Source organism: Orcinus orca, chromosome 8 (assembly GCF_937001465.1).
Source record: "Orcinus orca chromosome 8, mOrcOrc1.1, whole genome shotgun sequence".
Classification (NCBI taxonomy): domain Eukaryota; kingdom Metazoa; phylum Chordata; class Mammalia; order Artiodactyla; family Delphinidae; genus Orcinus; species Orcinus orca.
The window spans coordinates 94049254-94076091 of record NC_064566.1 but is presented as its reverse complement, the minus strand read 5'-3'; the positions used below and the strand labels follow the sequence as shown (position 1 = coordinate 94076091).

Genomic DNA, 26838 nt, shown 5'->3' with positions numbered 1-26838 from the left:
CTGAGATGAGCTTCCATCTCCTAATACCCATTGCCCTCAAATCTTATTCAGGACTTTCCCTTACCAAGAATTTAGATATAAATTCAGTTTCTACCTCTTAGAAAAACAAAATGAACAAAACAAAATAGTAAAAAAAAAAAAAATCATCCCTGGTGCTAAGAGATTTAACTCTGTCTGGTACCATCATAAAAGACAGGAATAACTTGTCAGTTTGTGAAGCTAATCTCTAATAGGTCAGCCTTCCAACTATTTTATTAATGGAGTTACTAATCTCATATTCAGGTTCCCTATTCCATTCCTCTCATCTAAGCAAAGTCTCTTGGCAATGATACGTCTGAAACAATGGTTAGATATGTATATCTTATTGTCAATTTTCCAAGGCAGCGACTATCGGTGTTCTAGTATGAACTGTTTACCCAGTCCAGTCCCCTACAGGGAATGGGGTAGAAGGAAGCTGGGAGAGCCTAGCTGCCAGTATTCTGAATTCTGCTGACATTTAAGCCACGGTTTACTGAAACCTTATGTTTAGATATTAACGATGAGCGTCAACACTGTACAATGTTCAAGAAAATTAAACGATCTCAGCTGTCAAAAAGAAAGAGTGGAAAAAAGAGGAAGGCATGCAGCACCCACCTCCTTGTGCAGCACATGGGTGCATGCCATTGGGTGCAGCTCACTGGGCTGGACAAGTTTCTGGCACATTAGACACAGTTTACAGGTGGCTGGAGCCTGTACAGCAGAGGAGGGACGGTCAAAAGAGTAAGGAACCTCTGGGCCTCCTTGCCTTATATGCCCATGATTCCATCTACTCTTTCCATGTAGCAAAAAGATTTTATACCAAAAGAAAGAAAAGTTCCAATACAGAGTACCTGCATTTTCCCAGCTGGGGCTGTCAACAACCCAGCTGAGGAGATGACGGCTTCTTCCTGCGCTCCACCTATAAACCCACTCCCTCCTCACCCCCAGCTTCTCCACATCCCAGTTTTCAAAGAATAGAGTCTTACATGTGAAGACCTCCCAGGATATGAAACTTGGGCAGAAGGCAAGAACATTGGGGTACTGATTTGGGCCAATGGAGCAGGGAACAGGGCCCGGATCCGACCAAGGGGCTGTGGGCAGAAACGTTGTCACAGTGAGGGAGGAACATCTGAGAAACAGGGCATTTAACAAAGAGAAGTCATTCATTTCCCAGCGCAGCAAAGGAAGAAAGCAGGCCAGATACCCCTGGCTGCAATGCTTCTTCCCACCCCAAATATTTCTGAAATCTACCTCTTCCCCAACATCTCAGCAGGTCTGAGTTCTCCGCCAAGTAGCTTTTCTTACCTGAGTACTTGCTGCCACCCGCTCGTGCTCTGCCAGTCGCGCAGCTACCAGCTGGATCAGCTCCTCCATGGTCAGACCTGCCATGGTGGTACGTGCTGTCTTGATCTGCTGAAGAATGTTGGTCATCTGGGCCCTAAGAAAGAAAAATGTTGAGGGGGAGAGATTCTATACTACACTCATGAGAGATTCTATACTACACTCATGAAACCTCTCCTATTTTAACCCATAAACATTTCTCTGAAAAACACTTTTAAAATTAACCCTTAAAGATACTTACTTATTGCATTGTGGAAACCGAGTAAGCAGCTTCTCCAGAATCTTCTCCAGTTTGTCTACTGGTTGGGGCCGGGTAGTTTCAGTAGAAGCCTTAACACCACCCAAGCCTGGGGGAGGTGGGATGGAGGCGGCAGGGGGCACGTGTGGACCATGGGGGCCGACAAGGGAACCCAAGCCAGGGCTATTTCTCCCATGGGAGCCAGGAAGGGGTGGGGAAGGCTGGTTGGGCTGGGAAAGGGCAGGGTTCAGGATCGGGAAAGACAAGGAACGGGGATCTGCACTGGGCATAACCATGGGCATTGTGACCTGCCCAATGGAGAAAGGCATCCGAGGAGCCAGAGAGGGACTGGGTTGAAACACCTGAAGCATGAAGTCTGTCTGCAGAGGGGACGAGGTGGAAGACAAGTGGGAGAGAAAGAAAATGAAAGTTTAGGAAACTGGAGCAGAGATCAGTGAGCAACTGTTTCTTGTACCAAATAAGGATGGTCCCGATATCTTCATAAAAAGAACAAGTGAAAGACTCTAGGCTCTGCCACCAACACACAAAGGTAGACTCCCCAAAGCCAGCGCTCTTACCTCTGATGGGGGTGGAGGCAAAGTGGGAGTCGGGATCTGAGGAAGGCTGCTCAGCTTGGCTCCATTCCTCACTAGCTGGATATGACTATTAAATTGGTCCTAGAAAAGAGAAAAAAGCAAGAATTATCCTTTACTGCTAAGCAGAATGAGCCTGCCTAAAAAGAGAGCGCCATCCTGTATCAGGAAAGCAAGAGGAGTGGTAGGACAGGCCCTGAGAGCAATGCAAAAGGTCCTTCCCTATCACCAGAAGTGTTTAAGCACAGATTAACTCTGACTCAATGATCACGCATCACTACACTTACCCGAACATTCTTTTTCATTATCCGAACTCCATTCAGTCTTGTCTCCCACTCCTGTTTGGAACGAACTGTCTCTAGTGTTGGGGGAGTTGACCTTTCAAGAAACCAACAGTAATTTACAGAATTAAAGAAAACCCAATTCCTAACTCTCTGAGATAGCAGAACAGTAGCTGGCTAATGGGCCTGGAGAGAAGAGGTCGGAGCATGTGCAGGAGAAGGTCAAGGTTCTAAGCCGTTTGCCTCACTTTAACTCCAGCATCTTGCAAAACAAGTATTGGAGAAAGCGGACCAACCACAGAGAGAGGGCTCTTGTCTGGCTGAAAATGCCATGGGGGTCCTCCAAATTTCACGGCAGAAAGAGGAGAAATGACTGTATAAGAAACAAATCTCCAAAGACATTTGTTATGCTTGACAGCATAAGAGATACTGTTTATCCAATTGGAAATAATACAATAAAAAGTACAAAACTATAAGACTGTAGAAAGGGAAGAGTCAGAGAGTGAGGAAGTTTAGAGTATGGGAAGAGAACTCACTGAACAAATTACTATCACACAGAGATGACTCCCCATGAAGACAGAATAAGTGCCAGACTAGCTGGCCCAGGGCTTCAAAACCTAAAAAGAAATGCCTCCAAAACACAAAACTGCAGGGCCATTAAGACCCCAGAAATGGAAGGTACTTACTTGAGGTAAGTAAGGTGCAGTTCTGCCTCTTTTTCTGCTTCTTCTAGTTTCAATACCAACAACTCTTTCCGACTCTCTAGTGATAAGATCTAAGGAAACCATACACACACATACATACAAACACACACACACACACTTTATTAATTTTACGTACACAAAGCTACCCTTAGATAGTTAAAACAATGCTTAGTGGCTCTACGGTATAATACTTAAATAGCTTAGTGTGCAGTATTGATGCTATACCAAAAGTACACACCATCTGGAAGCCCAAAATCAAGACCTTCAACATAGCTTCAACATAGCGGCTATTCTCACCTCTGCCTTCCAGGCACGTTCTGTCTCTTCCATAATGTTCCGATTTATTTCACCATCTTGATTCTTGAGTCTATCCAGTTCCATTTCCCACACTTCTCTGTAAGGTAAGAAGCCAAGAACAAGACTTAGGAGAGAAAGACAAGCTTGCTAAGGAACACCAAGGCAAAAGTAAAACCTGAAACTGGTCTACCTAGTATGTTAGAGGAAGTGTTACTCTAAGTATTAACTATAGATATATATAAATTATGTTTAAAGTGGTCTGAAATTGCATAATCACCCTATATTTGAAAGTAAAAATGTTCACATCTCCATTTGCTAAAATAAAGTTACCCAGAACAAAGTGCATACTTAGAACCAAAACCCACTGAAGGCAGAATGTTCTTCTATAATCCAGGAGTGCTCAAATCCAAATGGCAGTTCCTCTGACTCCTTGTCTTTTGGTATGGGTACTGAAGAATGCAGGACTAAACCCAAAATACTTATCCCTAAGGCAGCAATCACTAATTCACTACTAACCACACAGATACTGGCTTACTGATTTTCACACATCCTTAGCTATAGTAAACATTCTTCAAAAGGAAAAAATGTTGTCTTCATACCTCAGGACTTTTCCTTTCCATCAGTTTCCTTCTTTCTTACACCAGCTCCCCAGCCCCATCCCTAGAGTGTAATATACACCCTTAGGATTAGGGTGACCAGCTGTCCCAGTTTGCCCAGGAATGAGGGATTTCCCAGGATGTGGGGTGGTTGATCATTCTACTCAGGACCGAAGATGCCAACAAAGGAACAGAACCGGCAGAAGAATTTCCCTGTATTACACTTGACTGTAATGTAATGAGTTACATAGCTAAAAGCAACAGGATTACCCAGATCAGTGGACAGAATAGTATGGAAATGTGTACATTATTTTCACTGAATTTCTAAAAGGTGAAAATAAGAAGAAAAGATTGGGAAGGATTCTGTCTCAAGAAAAATGTTCCCACTTTTCTACAGTGAGAGAAATAATTTTATTCATCTTCTGGTTTTTTTAGTAACCTTAAATATAATATGAAAGGAAAAAATCCACTTAACATAAGTGTTTCAGGTCCCTTTTTTCATTGCCCAGTTCTCCACACACCCCTGGCTAGCTATTTCATAAAATACAAGTGTGTATGTCTGTGTGTCTCTTACACACACATTCATTTATTGATTCACTAACATCCGTCTGGCCCTCTGCTGACAAGGTCAACTCATGTAATAGATCCAGCTAGGAGGGCATATTCTTCCTTCATCTCCATGTGTTGTCCTCTCCAAATAAACTTCCTGCCAGAGGAAGAATTCTCTAATAGTTCTTTTTCTTCCTTTCTCTAACAGTTCTTTAGACAAAGGTTTATAAGTAGATGTATTTTCCTAATACAGCACATATTCCTCAAGTGAAAAAATATATGAGGAGTCAGAATCCTCTTACCATAAGAATATGTGATATACGTTGAGGGGTCAATCAGCGGTCCATTTAGCCTACTAGACACTCTGTGATGATGGGATGATTGTAGGAAAACATGGCTGCTGCTTTCTGTGAATGATGCTGTTCTCAAAGACTATCGGTGTTCATCGAACACCTCTAATTTTCATTAAATTCATTTATCAACTAGGGATTACAATTATATTAGAAAAATACTGCCACGTCCGCAGGGGACATCCCACAAATTCACACACAGGAAAATCTTCTTCTTTGGGCATCTGGCAACATCTATCTCCTTGGGATCCAACAAGACAAAAGGAACTACTAGCAACCACAACAAAAATGGTTAAGGAATTCTTAAACAGTCATAAAAATGGTCAGCCTTACCATACGTTCACTAGCCTGTAAGATATGTAACAGATTTCACTTCACTAAGGGGTACTACTGCAACCCATGCTAGAAAAAAAAAATCAGTTGCCCATAGCAGATGCCCCAAAAATCCTTGATATAATAGAAACCACTGAGTATGTTTTAACTCTTTAAATGCTTGGTCTAATTTCTTTCAAGTCCCATGCTTCTGTTATTTTGCTTAGCTAGTTTAAAGAATCAATGGTTCCAATGAATAAATCCTACCAGACTGTACAAGTCTGACTTGTCCCAATACGTTTGCATACTTTAAAAAATTAATTTTGCTTTTCATCATGTAAATAATACAAAGTATAAAAAATTTAGAAAATACAAAACAGAAAGAGTCTACTAATTCAAAACAATACATGCAAGGGCTTCCCTGGTAGCACAGTGGTTAAGAGTCCGCCTGCCAATGCAGGGGACACAGATTCAAGCCCTGGTCCGGGAAGATCCCACATGCGGCAGAGCAACTAGGCCTGTGCACCACAACTACTGAGCCTGCGAGCCACAACTACTGAGCCCACGTGCCACAACTACTGAAGCCCATGCGCCTAGAGCCTGCGCTCTGCAACAAGAGAAGCCACCGCAGTGAGAAGCCCGCGCACTGCAACAAAGAGTAGCCCCCGCTCTCTGCAACTAGAGAAAGCCTGCTCATGGCAACGAAGACCCAATGCAGCCAAAAATAAATAAATAAATTAAAAAAAACAAAAAAAACATGCACCCCAATGTTCATAGCAGCACTATTTACAATAGCCAAGACATGGAAGCAACCTAAGTGTCCACTGACAGATGAATGGATAAAGAAGATGTGTATACACACACACACACACACACACACACACACACACTGGATATTACTCAGTCATAAAAAAGAATGAAATAATGCCATTTGCAGCAACATGGATGGACCTAGAGATTACCACACTAAGTGCAGTAAGTCAGACAGAGAAAGGTAAATATCGTATGGTATCACTTTGGAAGCTAAAAAAAAAAAAGATACAAATGAACTTATTTACAAAACAGAAACAAACTCACAGAGATAGAAAATAAACTTATGGTTACCAAAGGGGAAAGGGGGAGGGAGGGATAAATTGGGAGCTTGGGATTAACAGATACATACTACTTTATATAAAGTAGTTAAACAAGGTCCTACTGTATAGCACAGGGAACTATATTCAATATCTTGTAATAATATATAATGGAAATGAATCTGAAAAAGAATACCCATACATACACACACACACACACACACACACACACACACACGTAAAACTGAATCACTTTGCTGTACACCAGAAACTAACACAACATTGTAAGCCAACAATACTTCAATTTAAAAAAAAAAACAGAAAGAACCTAATACAGAGGTCCCAACTCTTCTACTTACTGGTTGTACGACCCTTGACAAGTTACTTAATCTTTCTAGGCCTCAGTTTCTTCATCTGAGAAACGAGTAGGACCTACATCATGCGACTGATGGGAGAGTTCACTGAGAAAACACACATGAAGAATTTAATATGGTGCCTAGCCCATGGGAAGCATCCAACAAATTGCTCTACAATTACAATTGCTCTACCCACAAAAAAATCATTTTTATACTTCTTTTCAGTCTTTTAAAATAAATTTGTGTATTTATATATGCATATGTAACATATAAATCCATTATATACGCTTTTCAAACAAAAACTGTGGTTTTTATCTTACTTTTTCATCCTAACGTATTTTTCCATATCATTAAGTATTCTTCAGAACTGTGATTTTTAAGTAACTATCCATTGTACATATATCCCATTATTGATTTAGGTATTCTCTTATTTTCAATTTCACAATTATAAATATTATAATGAGCATCTATCTGTGCATGTGTACTAACATAGGTTAATGATAAAAGTAATTAGATTTGAGAGGAAGCTTCTCACAGCAGTTAAAAGCACAGCTTCTGGAGCCAAACTAAACTCACAGTTCAAACCCAGACTATTACTATCTACTACCTGTGCAACCATTGGCAAGTTACTTAACCTTTGCCTCATTTTCCTAAAGAAAAATGGGGATAAAATAATCTACCTCTCATACAGAGCCATTATGCAGGTTAAATGAGTTAATACATGCACAACATATAGGACAGTCTCTGCCATATAGTAAGAACTTAAGAAATGTTAGTTATCATTTGGATGTTAGAGAAACTAAAATATGTGAGTACATTTTTTTCCACCAAAAGTGGTGGTAGCAATCAGGTGATTTTAATGCAGAGAAGCAGATGATAAGTGTCTTGTGAAATATTCTCAACAGTCAAAGACAGAACTAAAAATTAAGATGTTGAGTCCTCAGCTGAAATACCTTTCTTTCAGAATATATTATACTCTAAACAAGGCAAAAGGAAACAAAACAAATACCGGTGGATGCGTTAATATAGATAGGAGTTGGCCGTCCTGAATTTGAGGTAGGTTATAAAAGTCTTTTCTCTGAACTGAAGCTAATACAAACCAATATATTGGGTGGGCCAAAAAGTTTATTTGGTTTTTTCCGTAAGATGGGTCCAGTAGCGCTTAGTTGCCTTTAACTTCATTCGAGATAATTTTGTTAGGCTGTATTGTGACTGCTGTCATATCAGCATGCGTTTAAAAAAAAAACTTATCAAAATTGATGAATTTTTGTGTAGCCATTTTAATATTGAAGATGGAAGAAAAAAGAAACATTTTCGGCATATTATGCTTTATTATTTCAAGAAAGGTAAAAACACAACTGAAACCCAAAAAAAGATTTGTGCAGTGTATGGAGAAGGTGCTCTGACTGATCAAACGTGTCAAAAGCGGTTTGCAAAGTTTCATGCTGGAGATTTCTCACTGGACGATGCTCCGGTTGGGTAGACCAGGTGAAGCGGAGAGCGATCAAATCAAGACATTAATTGAGAACAATCAATGTTATACCACTCGGGAGAGAGCCGACATACTTAAAATATCCAAATCAAGCGCTGAAAATCATTCGCACCAAATGATTTTTGTACCACATCATTGGTTATGTTAATCACTTTGGTATTTGGGTTCCACGTAAGTTAAGCAGAAAAAAACCTCTTGACCATATTTCCACATGTGATTCTCTACTTAAACGTAACAAAAACGTTCCATTTTTAAAACAAATTGTGACAGGTGATGAAAAGTGGATACTGTACAATAAGGTGGAATGGAAGAGATCGTGGGGCAAGTGAAATGAACCACCACCAACCACATCAAAGACCGGTCTTCATCCAAAGAAGGTGATGTTGTGTATATGGCGGGATTGGAAGGGTCCTCTATTTTGAGCTCCTTCTGGAAAACCAAATGATTAATTCCTGCAAGTACTGCTCCCAATTAGACCAACTGAAAGCAGCACTCGATGAAAAGCGTCCAGAATTAGTCAACAGAGAATACATAATCTTGCATCAGGATAACGCAAGACTGCTTGTTTCTTTGATGACCAGGCAAAAACCGTTACAGCTTGGCTGGGAAGTTCTGATTCATCTACCATATTCACCAGACATTGTACCTTCGGATTTCCATTTATTTCAGTCTTTACAAAATTCTCTTAATGGAAAAAATTTCAATTCCCTGGAAGACTAAAAGGTACCTGGACCAGTTCTTTGCTCAAAAAGATAAAAAGTTTTGAGAAGATGGAATTATGAAGTTGCCTGAAAAATGGCAGAAGGTAGTGGACCAAAACAGTGAATATGTTGTTCAATAAAGTTCTTGGTGAAAATGAAAAATGTGTCTTTTATTTCTACTTAAAAAACCGAAGGGACTTTCTGGCCAACCCAATAGAATGAATGAGATCAGACAAAAAGAGAAGAAACTTTACCCTAAGATGCACTGCAAAGTTTTTGTTTATGAGGCTAGAGTTCTTCCTTGATTCAATTTAACTCAACATCTACTAAGCAGCACAATGTGCTACACATTTCTGCTAAAAGCTGGGGATATAAAGATGCCTAGTTCCTGCCCCCAAGCAGCTCACAATTCAGTAACTTTCCAAGTGAACAAAAGGAACAGGAAATTCTGGGCAGATCAAACAGCATATGCAAATGCCAAAGAGAAACAGAGCACCAAGCAGAGGAAATAGTCCAGGCAGTTCAGCAGGCAAGGGATATATAACTAGTCTGGGCTGGGATACAGATGAGAGTGTCACTAGCAGAGATAGTAGTAGAAGCCCTAGGTATGGAAGAAATAATCTAGAACAGCAGTTTGCAAAACGCAGTCCATGGTCCCCCAAAACCCTTTGAGGGCCTGGTCTATGAAGCAAAATTAGTTTCATAATAACACTAAATTCATTTGCCTTTTTCACTCTCATTCTTTCATGAGTCTACAGTGGAGTTTCCCTGAGACTACACAAAGTGTAATGAGATCATCACTCTGATGGCTAGTGGAATATATGCTTCTGTATTCTAACGTTTTCTAGCATTTTTTAAGGTAGTAGGTTTAGGGTATAATTTAAGGTATTTTCCTTCTCAGTACTTCTGTTTGTGCTCTTACAGCTATCTTTAGTTATACTTACTATAATCTCATTACTATTCAATATATCATTACTGTAATATTTCAAAGTTCACACATCAGGTAGAAACAAGTACTTTTTGTTATTTTGTTTTACAGTAACACTTCAAAAATTTTTGGAAAACTCTTCTCAATTTTTAAATTATATCTAAAATGTATTATTTTAGAATTTATTTTTTTCTAAAATAAAAGAAAATTTATTTGTAATTTTTCATTTATATTTAAGAATGAATCATTGACTCCAAACAGGGAGATTAGAAGACTTACTTTTTCAACCCACAACTGCAATACATACATTTAAAGACACTAAAAAAGATGCAACTGGCCTAGAGTTATCTGACTCATGGAAAGGAAGAATCTACTCCAAAAAAACTAGGCAAAATTGTAAATATGAAACCAAAGTATGACAAGAGTCATCTTTCTCTTGACTTTATAGATGTTAATAATTTATCTTACTGTATCTTAGGCAACACAACATTTTCTAATTATATTATGCCAGTTAAGTTATAGTGACATTTTGAGATCAATCATTCAGAATTTAAAGAAAAAGTAGTTGAATATTTTAAATGCAGATGTGATGAATTCTTTACAAGTCTTAAAAATTGTTAACACCTTTCAAGTTAGAAATGAAAAAGCCACTGAAGCATCTTAGGGTAAGTTACTGTACTTCCTTAACTGGAGAAGCACGACTTGGTACAGGTGACATTGCTATATGCCTGCTGAATGAAGTCAGTAAAATAAATCATGGCAGTGCCCCTTTTTTAATGATATATTAATTCACCAAATTAAAGATTTTGCTGCAAATTTGAAGACTTGGTTAATAACTCATCTGCAGAATTGTAATTTTACTTTACAAATAGACGAATCCACAGACAAGACTAGTCTTGCTATTTTGTTTACATTCATCTAGCATTGGCACCAACTAATCACTGAAGATGATGTCGTGTATGAATTCCTGGCAACAAACACAAGTGATGCTGACCTAATCCAAGATGAATAACTCTTTTGAATCTCATGGTTTATCTGAGAACAATTGTGTTGATACTTGCACTGCTCCTACTTGTATGAAAATTATAGTGGATACAAATATTGGCACCATACACAAATGAAGGCAGTGGCATCAAAATTATACTACTAGTCATTGTATTCTTTACTGCCACACACTTGCAGTTGGGAGTGGGGGGGCACTTTTACTTCAGGATGCCCTTGATGAAGCCATCAAAAGTAATAATCCTCTTAAATTTCAACCCTTAAATACATAACTGTTTAATATTCTGTTTATGAAATGCTACATGCCAAAATACAATGGTTGCCTTGAGGAAAAGCACATGTGAGACTGTTTGAGTTGAAACTTGAACTAGCCTCTTTTTTCATGTAAAATCATTTTTACTTAAAAGAACTGAGAAACTATGGTTATTTGAATTTGAGTACTTAGCAGACACGTTCTTGAAAAATGAACAAATTACTCTTGTTATTTCAAAGAAAACAACTGACAGTGTTTGTTGCCAACAATAACATTTGAGCTTTCAGGTAAAAATCAGAATTTTGGAAAGTCTGCATGGGCCACTGGGAGCTTGAAGGCTTCCCATTACTTAAAGACTATTCTGATGAGATCCACAGTGATATAAACAAATGTGATTCTTCTTTTTTTTTTCTTTTTCTTTTTTGGGCCACACCATGCGGCATGCGGGATTTTAGTTCCCTGACCAGGGATCGAACCTGTACCCCCTGCATTGACAGCAGGGAGTCTTAACCACTGGACCATCAAGGAAGTCCCAACAAATGTGATTCTTTAAACATTGTATAATAAAATGTATCAACACTTGGAAGAGCTGCATAACTCTGAAGCAATATTTTCCTAATTATCAATGCATTGTTTTACCAAATCAATGATGGGGCCCACTTGGAACCCACGAATTGGTATAAAGATTATTTTAAGATGAAAATACTTGTAGACTTCCAGGGTGGTGCAGTGGTTAAGAATCTGCCTGCCAATGCAGGGGACACAGATTCGATCCCTGGTCTGGGAAGATCCCACATGCCACGGAGCAACTAAGCCCGTGCACCACAACTACTGAGCCTGTGCCCTAAAGCCCGTGTGCCACAACTACTGAGCCCACGTGCTGTAACTACTGAAGCCCGCACACTTAGAGCCTGTGCTCCACCACAAGAGAAGCCACCGCAATAAGCCCGCGCACCGCAACGAACAGTAGCCTCCGCTCGCCACAACTAAAGAAAGCCTGCACAGAGCAACAAAGACCCAATGCGGCCAAAAAAATAAAAAATAAAATGAAACAACAACAAAAAGATGAAAACATTTGAGATTCAACAGACACAGGAAAGAAAGCCTTCTCAGAGCTTTCTCTAGCTAACAGCAGCAATTTCTGGGAAATAAGACTGTCCTAAACACCTCTTCAGGGCAGAGCTACTCCCAGAAGAAAGAATGTGAATAAAACCTACCCTCAATCTCTTCTCCAGTGGAATTTTATGGCCCTGAAGGAGACGGAAAAACTATTCATACCTGTACATATAAATATTATCACAAATTTAAACTCCTGCTTGTTCTCCTGAAAACCCATTTATCCTTCCAAAAGTCCAGAAAGTGTCCTTTCTCCCCCACTTTAAGATGTCATTTGTTCTCCCATAAGCCCCAGATTCTAACTATTCCTTTGAGCTACTCATTGCTGAATTATTTCACTATATGCATGTTGCATGCATAAACTGGGTTTTTTCTCCTTACTCTGTCCTTTGTCAGGTTAATTCACAGGCCTCAGAAATTGAACTTACTAGGATAAAGGGAAAAGGTTTTCCTTCCCTAGCCAACACAGTTAAAAGATCCACTCAAAGTGCAAGTTAAGACAATGAATTTTAATAAAACAGTACAAAATCACTGAAGTGGTTTCAGTTTCCACGATGCAACGAAACTTTAAGAAACTATCATCTGTCAAGTTTTGGAGCACTGTCAAAGAAGAATATTCACAGTTATCTAAAAAGTCTATTAAAATACTCCTTGCTTTTCCAACTGCATACCTGCATATCACTAGATTTTCTTCCTGTACTTTAACCAAAACAACATATTGCAGGAGATTATATGCAGAGGTAGATAGGAGGATTAAGCTTGTTCCATTAAAGAGGCTTACAAAAATGTAAACAATGTCATTCTTCTAACTAAACTGATTTTTTCTTTTTTTGGTTAGGCAAAGATTTCTTGGGACACAAAATGCAGGAACCACAAAAGAAAAAACTGGTAAACTGGACGTCATCAAAATTTAAATTTTTGGAAATAAAAGAAATTCAAATTGGAAAGGAAGGAGTGAAACTGTCACTGTTTGCAGATGACATGATACTATACATAGAAAATCCTAAAGATGCCACCAGAAAGCTACTAGAGCTCATCAATGAATTTGGTAAAGTTGCAGGATACAAACTTAATATATAGAAATCTGTTCCATTTCTATTCACTAACAAGGAAATATCAGAAAGAGAAATTAAGGAAACAATCCCATTTATTACCATCACATCAAAAAGAATAAAATACCTAGGAATAAACCTACCCAAGGAAGCAAAAGACCTGTACTCCAAAAACTATAAGACACTGATGAAAGAAAATGAAGAAAACACAGATAGAAAGATATACCGTGTTCTTGGATTGGAAGAATCAATACTGTTAAAATGACAATACTACCCAAGGCAATCTACAGATTCAATGCAATCTCTATCAAAATACCAAGGGCATTTTTCACAGAACTAGAACAAATAAATTTAAAATTTGTATGGAAACACAAAAGACACTGAATAGCTAAAACAATTTTGAAAAAGAAGGTCAGAGCTGGAGGAATCACGCTTCCTGACTTCAGACTATACTACAAGCCTACAGTAATCAAAACAGTATGGTACTGGCACAAAAACAGACCCATAGATTAATGGAACTGGATAGAGAGCCCAGAAATAAACTCACACACTTATGGTCAATTAATCTATGACAAAGGAGGCAAGAATATACAATAAAGAAAAGATACTCTCATCAATAAGTGGTGCTGGGAAAACTGGACAGCTACATGTAAAAGAATGAAATAAGAACATTCTCTAACACCACATACAAAAACAAACTCAAAATGGGTTAAAGACCTAAATTTAAGACCAGATACTATAAAACTACTAACGCAGGGGTCCCCAACCCCCGGTCTGCAGCCTGCTACTGGTCCATGGCCTGTTAGGAACCGGGCCACACAGCAGGAGGTGAGCAGTGGGTGAGTGAGTGAAGCTTCACCTGCCATTCCCCAATGCTCTCATTACTGCCTGAACCATCCCCCCCACCCCAATGGACAAAATGTCTTCCATGAAACCGGTCCCTGGTACCAGAAAGGTTGGGGACCACTGTCCTAGAGGAAAACACAGGTAGAACACTGTATGACATAAACTGCAGTAATATTTTTTTTTGGATCCATCTACTAAGTAAAGGAAATAAAAGCAAAAATAAACAAACAGGACCTAATTAAATTTAAAAGCTTTTGCATGGCAAAGGAAACCACCAAGAAAATGAAAAGACAACCTACTGAATGGGAGAAAATATGTGAAAAGGATATAACCAATATGGGATTAATATCCAACATACATAAACAGCTCATACAACTCAACATCAAAACAAATAAACAACCCAATTAAAAAATGGGCAACGTGTGCCACAACTACTGAGCTTGTGCTCTAGAGCCCGTGAGCCACAACTACTGAGCCTGCGTGCCACAACTACTGAAGCCCATGCTCCTAGAGTACATGCTCCGCAACAAAGAGAAGCCACTGCAATGAGAAGCCCATGCACCACAATGAAGAGTAGCCCCCGCTCACCGCAACTAGAGGAAGCCCGTGCACAGCAATGAAGACTCAACACCGCCAAAAATAAATAAATAAATAAATTTATTTTTTTTTAAAAAAAAGGGGCAAAAGAACTGAATAGACATTTTTCCAAAGAGGAAATGCAGATGGCCAAGAGGCACATGAAAAGATGCTCAACATCACTAATCATCAGAGAAATGAAAATCAAAACCATAATGAGATATCACTTCACACCTGTCAGAATGGCTGTCATCAAAAAGAACACAAATAACAAATGTTGGTGAGGATGCAGAGAAAAGGGAACCCTCATACACTGTTGGTGGGAATGCAAGTTGGTGCAGCCAATTTCCATCTGTGGAAAACAGTATGGAAGTTTCTCAAAAAACTAAAAGTAGAACTATCATATGGCCTGGCAATTCCACTCCCGGGTATATATCCAAAGAAAAACAAAAACACTAATTCGAAAAGATACATGTACACCAACGTTCATAGCAGCATTATTTACAATTGCCAAGATATGGAAGCAACCTAAGTGTCCATCAACAGATGAATGAGGGCTTCGCTGGTGGCACAGTGGTTAAGAATCTGCCTGCCAATGCAGGGGACACAGGTTCAAGCCCTGGTCCAGGAAGATCCCACATGCCACAGAGCAACTAAGCCCATGCACACAACTACTGAGCCTGTGCTCTAGAGTCTGTGAGCTACAACTACTGAGCCCGTGAGCCACAACTACTGAGCCTGTGTGCCACAACCACTGAAGCCTGTGTGCCTAGAGCCCATGCTCCACAACAAGAGAAGCCACCACAATGAGAAGCCCACGCACCGCAACGAAGAGTAGCCCCCGCTCACGGCAACTAGAGAAAGCCTGTGTGTAGCAACAAAGACCCAACGCAGACAAAAATAAATAAATAAATAAATTTTAAAAAATCTTAATTTCAGAAAATATTTTTTAAAAAAACAGATGGGGGCTTCCCTGGTGGCGTAGTGACTGAGAGTCCGCCTGCCGATGCAGGGGACGCGGGTTCATGCCCTGGTCCGGGAGGATCCCACATGCCGCAGAGCGGCTGGGCCCGTGAGCCATGGCTGCTGAGCCTGCGCGTCCGGAGCCTGTGCTCCGCAACGGGAGAGGCCACAACAGTGAGAGGCCCGCGTACCGCAAAACAAACAAACAAACAAACAAAAAAACAGATGAACAAATAAAGAAGATGTGGTATATATTCTATCTATCTATATTCTATATATATATAGAATACTACTCAGCCGTAAAGAAGAATGAAATTTTGCCATCTGCAGCAACACAGATGGACTTGGAGGGCATTATGCTTAGTGAAATAAGTCAGACAGAGACAAATACACTGTGTAATATCACTTACATGTGGAATCTAAAAAATACAACTAGTGAATATAGCAAAAAAGGAGTAGACTCACAGATACAGAGAACAAACTAGTGATTGCCAGTAAGGGGAGGGGGGCAATATAAGGATGGGGGAGTGGGAAGTACAAACTATTGGGTGTAAGATAGGCTACAAGGATGTACTGTACTACACGGGGCATAGAGCCAATATTTTGTAATAACTGTAAATGAAGTGTAACCTTTAAAATTGTATAAAAAATAATTTTTTTAAAAAAATTAAACTTTTGCATTTCAAAAGACACTGCTACAAAATGCAAAGCAAGTTATATACTGGGAAAAAATATTTGCAAAACGCATATCTGATAAAAGGACCTGTATTGACAATACTCAATAAGAAAACATGTTTTTAAATGGGTAAAATATTCAAATAAATACTTCACCAAAAAAGAACAACAAATGGCAGACATGGACATGAAAAGATGTTCAACATCAACAGTCATTAGGAAAATGTTGGAACTTCCCTGGTGGCCCAGTGGTTAAGACTCTGTGCGCCCAACGCAGGTGGCCAGCAAGCTGTAACTAAGAAGCCCGTGAGCTGCAACTAACGAGCCCATGTGCTGCAACTAAGGAGCTGGCAAGCAGCCACTAAGGAGCCTGCCTGCCAAAACCAAGACTGGGCACAACCAAATCAATGAATTAAAAAAAAAATAGTTGGGGCTTCCCTGGTGGCGTAGTGGTTGAAAGTCCACCTGCTGATGCAGGGGACACGGGTTCGTGCCCCGGTCCGGGAAGATCCCACATGCCACGGAGCAGCTGGGCCCGTGAGCCATGGCCGCTGAACCTGCGCGTCTGGAGCCTGTGCTCGATAACGGGAGAGGCCACAACGGTGAGAGGCCCACGTACCACACACACACAAAAAAAGTTATTAGAAAAGTGCAAATTAAAACCACAATGAGATACTACTAAACGCTTATTAGAATGGCTAAAACTAAAAAGACTGATAACACCAAGTACTGGTGAGGATACAGAGTAACCAGAACACTTATGCATTGCTGGTGGGAATGCCAAATAGTAAAGCAACTTTGGAAAACAGTTTGCCAGTTTCTTATGTTAAGCAAACATATGGTCCAACGATTCCACTCCTAAGTACTTACTCAAGAGAAAAGAAACATGTCCACATAAAGACTTGTACTTGAATATTCAGAGCAGCTTTATTTATAACAGACAAAAAATGGAAACAACTCAAATGTCCATCAACTAGTAAACAAACTTGGTATAATCTTATAAGTAAATGCTACTCAGCAGTAAAGAGGAATTAAATTACTGATACATGCAAAAACATAGATAAACTGCAAAAGCTTTATCTTAAATAAGAAACAGACAGAAAAGGCTATATATTCTATGTTCTATTTACATGAAGTTCTAGAAAAGGCAAAAGCTACACTGAGAGAAAGCAGACCAGTGGTTGCCAATGGCTCAGGATAGAGGAGGCAATTGATTCCAAAGAGTCAGGAAGAAGCTTTCTGGAGTAACGGAAATATTTCATACCATGATTGTGGTGGTAGTTATACAACAGTATACATTTGTCAAAATTCATCATTTAAAATGGGTGAATTTTATTGCACCGTGTGGTACCTGCATTCAGCAGTTTATTCTGCTGGGAGTTCAAAGGACAATGCTAATATAAATTCAGTATCTGGCATCATTGTTTTTCTTGGCTTTGTGCATGTTAAACCTGGTATTTTTACTGATACAGTATTCCTATAGTTTCTCATACTGTTCAGTTTGACATACTCTTCAATAGGAACTGATGCTTCTCTTTTTCTAGGGTGTCTAAAATTCAGAACCAGGCTGATCCATCTTGTCTGACCCTAAACATGGTCCTAAAGTAAACTGCTTGAGAAAACTGGATCCCAAAGATTACACGTGGGGAATTTTTGAAGTGTGTCCATATTTCATTAGAGAGCAAAGAAGCCCAACTGAAAAAATTGTGGCAAGACTGACTGACAATGATAACTGTGGATTGGGCAAAAATTCTTGAAAGGACTCTCTTGAAGAGTATGACCCAAACACTAGGTTATGGAATAACCTAGAGATTAAGGTTAATGCTCTGTAAGTTGAGAACTGGTGTTCTATATAATAGACAAATTGCTTATCAAAGAGTTTTTAAATTTTAAGTAGAAAATATAAAGAGGGCTTTAAAAATTGGTAAGAAAGTGAGTCAACAGTGCCCAAAGGAGAGCCCAGTAACTGTGTCATTGGGAGCTGCTAGGAGAGTGGCCCATGGAGAGGGGCCGATCACCTTCCTATGACCTGGATGCTCTTCTCTCCAGATCCCAGACCTGGCTTCAAGCACCATCCACCTGCCCGAGAACCCTCCCTGGTCTACTCTGTAACTCCTTTAAATTGTGTGCTCAGCTTTCCTTAGTGAGCCTAGCGATGAGAGGAAAAAAATGAATTCTTTTTCTGGGAGAATCTGGGAGACATGGATAATAATAGGCACTAAAAATCTTTATGGAATGGGACACTGAGGACATAACTATAGCAGAAAGGTCAGTGACAGTTGACAAGTGACAAGGAAATACTTAGTTAGGGAAAACGAAATCACTGCCTTCTATACCAAGGCAGGGTTTATCTGCTTCACCTGTTCCTAAATAAGCATGTTAATTCTGGGGGAGGATCATAAGAAATACTTGTAGACAAAAGTTTAAAAACATGTAACAAACCAAGAGTAAAAAGAAGATAAATCTGGTGTGACTTTTCATTTACTGTTAGCAGAGTTAAGACAATGATCACATTTAAGTATTGTGTGGACTAGAAATTTACCCTGGCATCATGCATTGACATTTTTTTGGTCATTTTAATATAGCTTACTTATGTAGAACAATTTTGGCAGTATATCTTCAGTCACAGGTAAGACTGTAGGTGGTGAGATCGTAGACAAGCAGTTACCTAAATTTACTGTTTACATTTTTGATGTTTTTCACTTATTGGATTTTTATTAATATGCTGAATAGTTTATCTACTTGACCAGTCGTTGCATTAAAAAGTTGCTCTTTGGGGTTTCATTGCCTTGATGTTTGAGTGTAATCTAACATTTTCACAAAGTGTTTATTTTGCATGACCTTAACAAATAAATGTTTTAACCAATTAAAAAAGAAAGCAGGATGTTGTTGACACTGTATGTTGAAATGTTAACATTTTAGAACTTACAGTGTTTATCAGTCTGCAGTATTGTGTAATTAGTAATTATTTCAGGGGCGATACTTTGTTCCTTTTCACGTGAGTAGATGCAGTATAATATCACTGTATACTGTATCACTGTATTCTTTAGATTGAGAAAACAATACAAAAGTTGCATGCTAAAAAAAAAAAAACCCACTAAGGTGCTTGGCAGTGGGTGGAATCAGAAAATGTGAAATTTCTCAAAAACTTATTGACTTAAATAATTTTGCCTATGTTACACATTAAAAAAAAAAAGAAAAACTTTACCCTTTTTCTTTTCTTTTCTTTTCTTTTTTTTGTTTTTTGGCTGCATCACATGGCATGTGGGATCTTAGTTCCCTGACCAGGGATTGAACCCACGGCCCCTGCAGTGGAAGCATGGAGTCTTAACCACTGGATCACCATGGAAGTCCCCAAACTTTACACTTTTTGTAGGAAAAAAAACGGTGTATTTTACATAAAGTATACCTCCTTAAAACTGAATTTAAAACAAGAATTTACAACCTCCCCTTCAAGGCCACTGCCCTAAACCTGCTCCACTTCCTATATTCATCATCTCTGCCATTCCAGCCATCTCACTGTCACTACTCCTCTTCTCCCTCTAACAATCAACAAATCTCAGCAATCCTACCTCAGAATACCCCTCCTTTCTCTTTCGCTGCCACTGAGATCAGGCCCTCATTTTATCTTGTTAAAACTGTCTTCCTGACATAAGTTTATCTGCACTTTAGCACATCTAACGTAATGCAGCCACAGTCGTCCTTCTAAAAATTAAATCTGGAGAGTTTCCACTTCCACTAAGGGCAGAGTTGCTCCTAATAGACCAACCATTTCTGCAGACAAAAAACTATAGATTCGGGCTTCGCTGGTGGCACAGTGGTTGAGAATCTGCCTGCTAATGCAGGGGACACGGGTTTGAGCCCTGGTCTGGGAAGATCCCACATGCCGCGGAGCAACTAGGCCCGTGAGCCACAACTACTGAGCCTGCGCGTCTGGAGCCTGTGCTCCGCAACAAGAGAGGCCACGATAGTGAGAGGCCCACGCACCGCGATGAAGAGGGGCCCCCGCTTGCCGCAACTAGAGAAAGCCCTCGCACAGAAACTAAGACCCAACACAGCCAAAAATAAATAAATTAATTAATTAAAAAAAAAAAATCTAGCGGTTTTCAAAGTGTGGTCCTGGACCAGCACCTGGGAATCATAAATTCTTTAAAAAAAACAAAAACAAAAAACTATAGGTTCTACACAAAATGTAAAAAAACACCTATCTAAAGATACTAAAGGGGGCTTCCCTGGTGGCACAGTGGTTGAGAGCCTGTCTGCCGATGCAGGAGACACAGGTTCGTGCCCTGGTCTGGGAAGATCCCACATGCCGCGGAGCGGCTGGGCCAATGAGCCATGGCCACTGAGCCTGTGCGTCCGGAGCCTGTGCCCCGCAACGGGAGAGGCCACAACAGTGAGAGGCCCGTGTACCGCAAAAAAAAAAAAAAAAAAAAAAAGATACTAAAGAACAAACAAAAACCAGGAGAAGACCTGACAACTGGAAGAAGTAAATACCACTATTGTTTCCTGTTTTCTTAATGGCTATTCATCTTTCACCTAAGGACAAACCCCAGACAGCTCTGTGCTGATGACTAAAACTGAGATAGAAGCCTTGCAGCCTTACCAGCTCAAGAGCCAAAGGACAAAACTGGGAGCTACCATAACAGCTAGAAAATGAGGGAGAAATCCCCAAAAGATAAAAGCCACAAATGGGGAACCCCCAATTCTGCATATAAATCTATCTAAATCTCTGGATGATCCCTGAACCACGCATGCACAGAAGAGACTCCAAGGAACCCATCTACAGATAAATGAACTCAACAGAGACCACAGCTGCTGCCCACCAAACATGTATGTATGATGTTTAAGCCCAACCAAGGAAATAGCCTGATAAAACAAATTTAAACAAACAAACCACAAGATTTAATGGAGGAATACAACAGAATCCAGAGTCTCTACAATGTATTATTCACAATATTCAGGATTCAACCCTAAATTACCAATGTACAAAGAAACAGGAAAAGCAGGGTCTGCAAACTATGGTCTGTAGATCAAACCCAGACTGCTATCTATTTTTGTAAATGAAGTTTTATTGGAACACAGCCATGCTCATTTTGCTTACTTACTGTCTATGGCTGCTTTCATGCTACAACAGCAGAGCTGAGTAGCTGTGACAGGTGGTCTGCAAAGCCTCAAATATTTACTATATGGCAGTTAATCCCTTCCCTCTACCCTGAGCCACTGGCAACTGATCTGCTTTCTCTCACTATAGTTTTGTCTCTTCTAGAACTTCACGTAAATAGAATCATACAGTGCATACCTTTTGCGTCTAGTTTCTTATTTAGAATAATGCTTTTGATTCTGACTCCTGGTCAAGAAAAAAGGCAATCAATAGAAAGGACTCCAAGGAGACCAAGATGTTGGAATTAGCAGGTAAAGATTTAAGGCATCTATTTTAACTATGCAAAAGAACATAAAGGAAAAAATATGCTCACAAGGAGTGAACATATAAGAACTCTTCACGGAGAAATAGAAACTATAAAAAAGACTAAACTGAAATGAAAGAACTGAAAAATACAATACTGGAAATATAAAATTCAGTGCATGGGCTTAATAGACTGGAAATGATATAATAAAAAGTAAACTTGAAGACACATCAAGAGAAATTATCCAATATGCTGAACAGAGTAAAAAAGAATTGGAGGGCTTCCTGGTGGCACAGTGGTTAAGAATCTGCCTGCCAATGCAGGGGACACAGGTTCAAGCCCTGGTCCGGGAAGATCCACATGCCACAGGGCAACTAAGCCCGTGTGCCACAACTACTGAGCCTGCACTCTAGAGCCTGCAAGCCACAACTACTGAGCCCACGCGCCTACAGCCTATGCTCCACAACAAGAGAAGCCACTGCAATGAGAAGGCCGCGCACTGCAATGAAGAGTAGCCCCCACTCGCCGCAACTAGAGAAAGCCTGTACCCAGCAACGAAGACCCAACGCAGTCAAAAATAAATATTAAAAAAAAAGAATTGGAAAGAAATGAAAGAGCCCCCGTGAGCTATAGGACAATATCAAAAGTTCTAACACATGTGAAAGTGGAGTCCCAGAAGGAAAGGAGGGAATGGGACAGGAAAAATATTTGAAAATTATGTCAAAATTTCACAAATTTGGTGAAATACATAACTTCACAGAATAAGCAGCTGAGAAAACCCCAAACAGGTAAAACAGGAAGAAAGCCACACCTGGGAAAATCAAAGTCAAACTGCTGAAAACCAAGGATAGAAAACATTGAAAGAAACCATAGGGAAAAAATGACACAATACACAGAGAGAAACAACTGTCACTGACTTCTCATCAGAAACAATAGGAGACAGTTTATATTAGAAGAACACCTTCAACTGAGTAAACAAATTGTTGGATATTCACACAATGGACAACTACTCAGCATTAAAAAGGAATGAACATTGGTATCTATTTTAAAAATTGATTCAATAATTAATAACCTTCCAAAACAGAAAATACCAGGCCCAGATGGGTTCACTAGTGAATTCTACCACACATTTAAGGAAGAAATTATACCAATTCTCTACAATCTTTTAGAAGACAGAAGCAGAGGAAATACTTCCTAATTCAGTCTATGAGGCCAGCACTTACCCTAGTACCATAACCAGACAAAAATAAAAGAAGAAAAAGCTACAGACCAATATCTTTCATGAACACAGATGCAAAAATCCTTCACAAAATATTAGTGAATCAATACAAAAAAGTATAAAAAGAATCATGACCAAGTGGGATTTACCCCAGGTATGCAAGGCTAGTTCAACATTCAAAAATCAATTAATATTACCCATCACATCAAAAGACTAAAAAAGAAAAATCAAATGATCATGTCAACAGATGCAGAAAAAGCATTTGACAAAATCCATCATCCATTAATGGTAAAAATTCTCAGTAAACTAGGAATAGAGGGGAACTTTCTCAACATGGTAGACATCTACAAAAAAGTCTACAGTTAACATCATACTCAAGAGTGAGAAACTTGAAGTTTCCCAAGATCAGGTACAAGGTAAAGAAGTCCCCTCTCACCACCCCTTTTCAACATCATACTGGAAGTCCTTGAAAATGTAATAAAGCAAGAAAAAGAAATAAAAGGTATACAGACTGAAAAGGAAGACATAAAACTGTCTTTGTTTGCAAATGACATGATCATCCACTTATAAAATTGGAAAGAACAGACAAAAAAACCCTCCTTGAACTAATAAGCTGTTAAAGCAAGGTTGCACAACACAAGGTTAATATACAAAGGTCAATTGCTTTCCTAAATGCTAACAACGAACAAGTGGAATTTGGGACTTCCCTGGCAGTCCAGTAGTTAAGACTCTGCACTTCCAATGCAGGGGGTGTGGGTTCAATCCCTGGTCAGGGAACTAAGATCCCACAAGTCACATTGTGCGGCCAAAAAAAAGAATAAGTGGAATTTGAAATTAAAAACACAATTATCATTTACACTACATACACTTAGGTATAAATCTAACAAAATATGTACAAGATCTGTATGAGGAAAAGTACAAAACTATGATGAACAATATCAAAGAAGAACTAAATAAATGGAGAGATATTCCATGTTCATGGAAAGGAAGACTCAACATTGTCAAGGTGTCAGTTCTTCCCAACTTGATCTACAGAGTCAACACAATCCCAATCAAAATCCCAGCAAGTTATTCTATGGATATCAACAAATTGACTCTAAAGTTTATAAGAAGAGGCAAAGGATCTAGAATAAGCAACACAATATTGAAAGAGAAGAACAAAATTGGAAGACTGATGCTACTCAACTTCCAGACTTGCTATAAAGCTATAAAATCAAGACAGCGTGGTATTTGTGAAAGAATAGGCAAATAGATCAGTGGAACAGAACAGAGAGCCTAGAAATAGAACTCCATAAACACAGTCAACTGATCTTTAACAAAGAAGTGAAGATAATAAAATGGAGCAAAGAGTCTCCTCAACAAATGGTGCTAGAACTGGACATCCACATGCAAAAAAAAAATGGATCTAAACACAGACCTTACACCTTTCACAAAAATTAACTGAAAATGGATCATGGACCTAAATGTAAAATGCAAAACTATAAAACTCCTAGAAGACAACATAGGAGAAAACCTAAATGAATGATATAACACCAAAGACATGATCCACAAAAGAAATACTTGATAAATTAGACTTCATTAAAATTAAAAACTTCTGGTAATTCCCTGGCAGTTCAGTAATTAGGATTCCACGCTTCCACTGCCAAGGGCCTGGGTTCAATCCCTGATCAGGGAACTAAGATCCACAAGCCATGCAGTGAGGCCAAATAAATAAATAAAATTAAAAACTTCTGCTCTGTGAAAGAAAGTATCAAGAAAATCAGAAGACAAGCCACAGACTGGGAGAAAATATTTGCAAAAGACACATCTGACAAAGGAATGTTATCCAAAGGATACAAAGAGCTCTTAAAATTCAACAATAAAACAAACAATAAGGAAGTTCCCTGGTGGCCTAGTGGTTGGGATTCCAGGCTTTCACGGCCGTGGCCCGGGTTCAATCCCTGGTCAGGCAATTGAAATCCTGGAGGCCACACAGCACAGTCAAAAAAATAGGAATAAAATTAAATTTAAAATATCATCTCTCAGTTTAAAAACAAAAAAGATTTTAAAAATGGGCCAAAGACTTTAACAGACACCTCACCAAAAAAGATATACAGGTGGCAAATGAGGACATGAAAAGATGTTCTACATCGTTTGTCATCAGGGAAATGCAAATTAAAACAATGAGATACCACTACATACCTATTAAAATGACCAAAATCCAGAACACTGACAACGACAAATGCTGGCGAGGATGTGGAGCAACAGGAACTCTCATTCATTTCTGTTGGGAATGCAAAGTGGTACAGCCACTCTGGAAGACAGTTTGCCAGTTTCTTACAAAACTAAACATACTCTTACCATATGATCCAGCCATCACACTTCTTGGTATCTACCTAAAGGAGCTGAAAACTTATGTTCATACAAAAATTTGCACTTGGATATTTATAGCAGCTTTATGCAAATTGCCAAAACTTGGAAGCAACCAAGATGTCCTTCAAAGATGAATAAATAAAAAACTGTTGTACATTCAAACAATGGAATATTATTCAATGCTAAAAAGAAATGAGCTATCAAGCCATGAAAAGACATGGAGAAACCTCAAATGCATAGTACTAAGTGAAAGAAGCCAATCTGAAAGCCTACATATTGTATGATTCAACTATACAGCACTCTGGAAGAAGCAAAACTATGGAGACAATAAAAAGATCAGTTGGGGAGTGGGGGATAAACAGGCAGAGCACCGAGGATGGGCAGTGAAAAATACTCTGTATAATAATAAATATATGTCATTATACATTTGTCCAAATCATAAAGTGTATAACACCAAGAGTGAACCCTAAGGTAAACTATGTACTTTGAGTGATTATGATGTGTCAATGTAGGTTCACCTTTGGTAAAAAATGTACCACGCTAGTGAGTAACGTTGATAAAGGGAAGGCTATGCATGTGTATGGGAAGGGGGCATAAGGGAAATCTCTGTACCTCCCTCTCAATTTTGTTGTAAACTTCAAACTGCACTAAAAAAATTAAGTCTTTTAAAAAAAAGCCATGAACTACTGATATAGTTCACATTCATCACATCATAGATGAATCTCAAAAATGTAAGTGAAAGAAAGGCACGAATGTCTAGAAAAGATAAGTGTAATCTACAGTGACAGCAGATCAGTGTTTACCTGGGAATGGTGGGGAGGAAGCACAGTGATTAAGAAGGAATACAGGGGGCTTCCCTGGTAGCTCAGTGGTTGAGAGTCTGCCCGCCGATGCAGGGGACACGGGATCATGCCCCGGTCCGGGAATATCCCGCATGCCGCGGAGCAGCTAGGCCCGTGAGCCATGGCCGCTGAGCCTGCGCATCCGGAGCCTGTGCTCCGCAACGGGAGAGGCCACAGCAGTGAGAGGCCCGCGTACCGCAAAAAAAAAAACAAAACAAAAAAACAGAATACAGGGAAGATTTTAGGGTAGTAGGTATGTGCTATACCTTGACTGTGTTAGTGTTTACATGTGTGATTAATTTGTCAAAACTCATCAAACTGTAACTTAAAATAAGTGCATTTTATTGCATGTAAATTATACCTAAATTTTTTTGATTTTTTAAAAAAATCTGAAGGATAATTCTAAGTTTCAACAATTAAAACTATGAAAATTTCCCAAATACTTTATTCAAGAAAATTACAACTCTTTCTAATATAGCATAATCAACAGGCATGTAGTTTGTCTTTATGATGCATGTTGCCAGTGAATTAAATAGATGTGTATTCTGGGTGGAAAAGGCCAAATTAAAATGGAATTCTAAAGAATAGTCAATGAATTAATATTCAATTCACAAAATAAAAACGTAGACCTAAATCTAATCATATCAATAATCATATTAAATACAAATACACTAAAAGCCTATTATTAAAAGAAAGCTTGTCAGAATA

General features: G+C 39.1%; 1 protein-coding gene and 1 non-coding gene across 9 annotated transcripts in view; one reads left to right on the top strand and one right to left on the bottom strand.

The window, feature by feature from the left end:
- Positions 1-26838, bottom strand: part of RNF214 (ring finger protein 214) — a 52524-nt gene that overhangs the window by 2717 nt on the left and 22969 nt on the right. For 6 of the 8 annotated variants that reach the window (XM_049714354.1, XM_049714355.1, XM_049714359.1 and 3 more), the window contains 8 exons: positions 3473-3569; positions 3158-3246; positions 2478-2568; positions 2176-2274; positions 1601-1977; positions 1324-1456; positions 1005-1109; positions 634-729 (listed from right to left, as the gene is read on the bottom strand). In XM_049714354.1, coding sequence (XP_049570311.1) covers positions 634-729; positions 1005-1109; positions 1324-1456; positions 1601-1977; positions 2176-2274; positions 2478-2568; positions 3158-3246; positions 3473-3569 — 1087 coding nt within the window. The remainder of the gene's footprint in view (positions 1-633; positions 730-1004; positions 1110-1323; positions 1457-1600; positions 1978-2175; positions 2275-2477; positions 2569-3157; positions 3247-3472; positions 3570-26838) is intronic. The other 2 variants (XM_049714356.1, XM_049714357.1) reach the window with 2 other exon arrangements.
- On the top strand, positions 17646-17783 carry LOC117202649 (small nucleolar RNA SNORA8). The gene has a single exon (XR_004485127.1). It is a non-coding gene; the product is annotated as a small nucleolar RNA SNORA8 (small nucleolar RNA).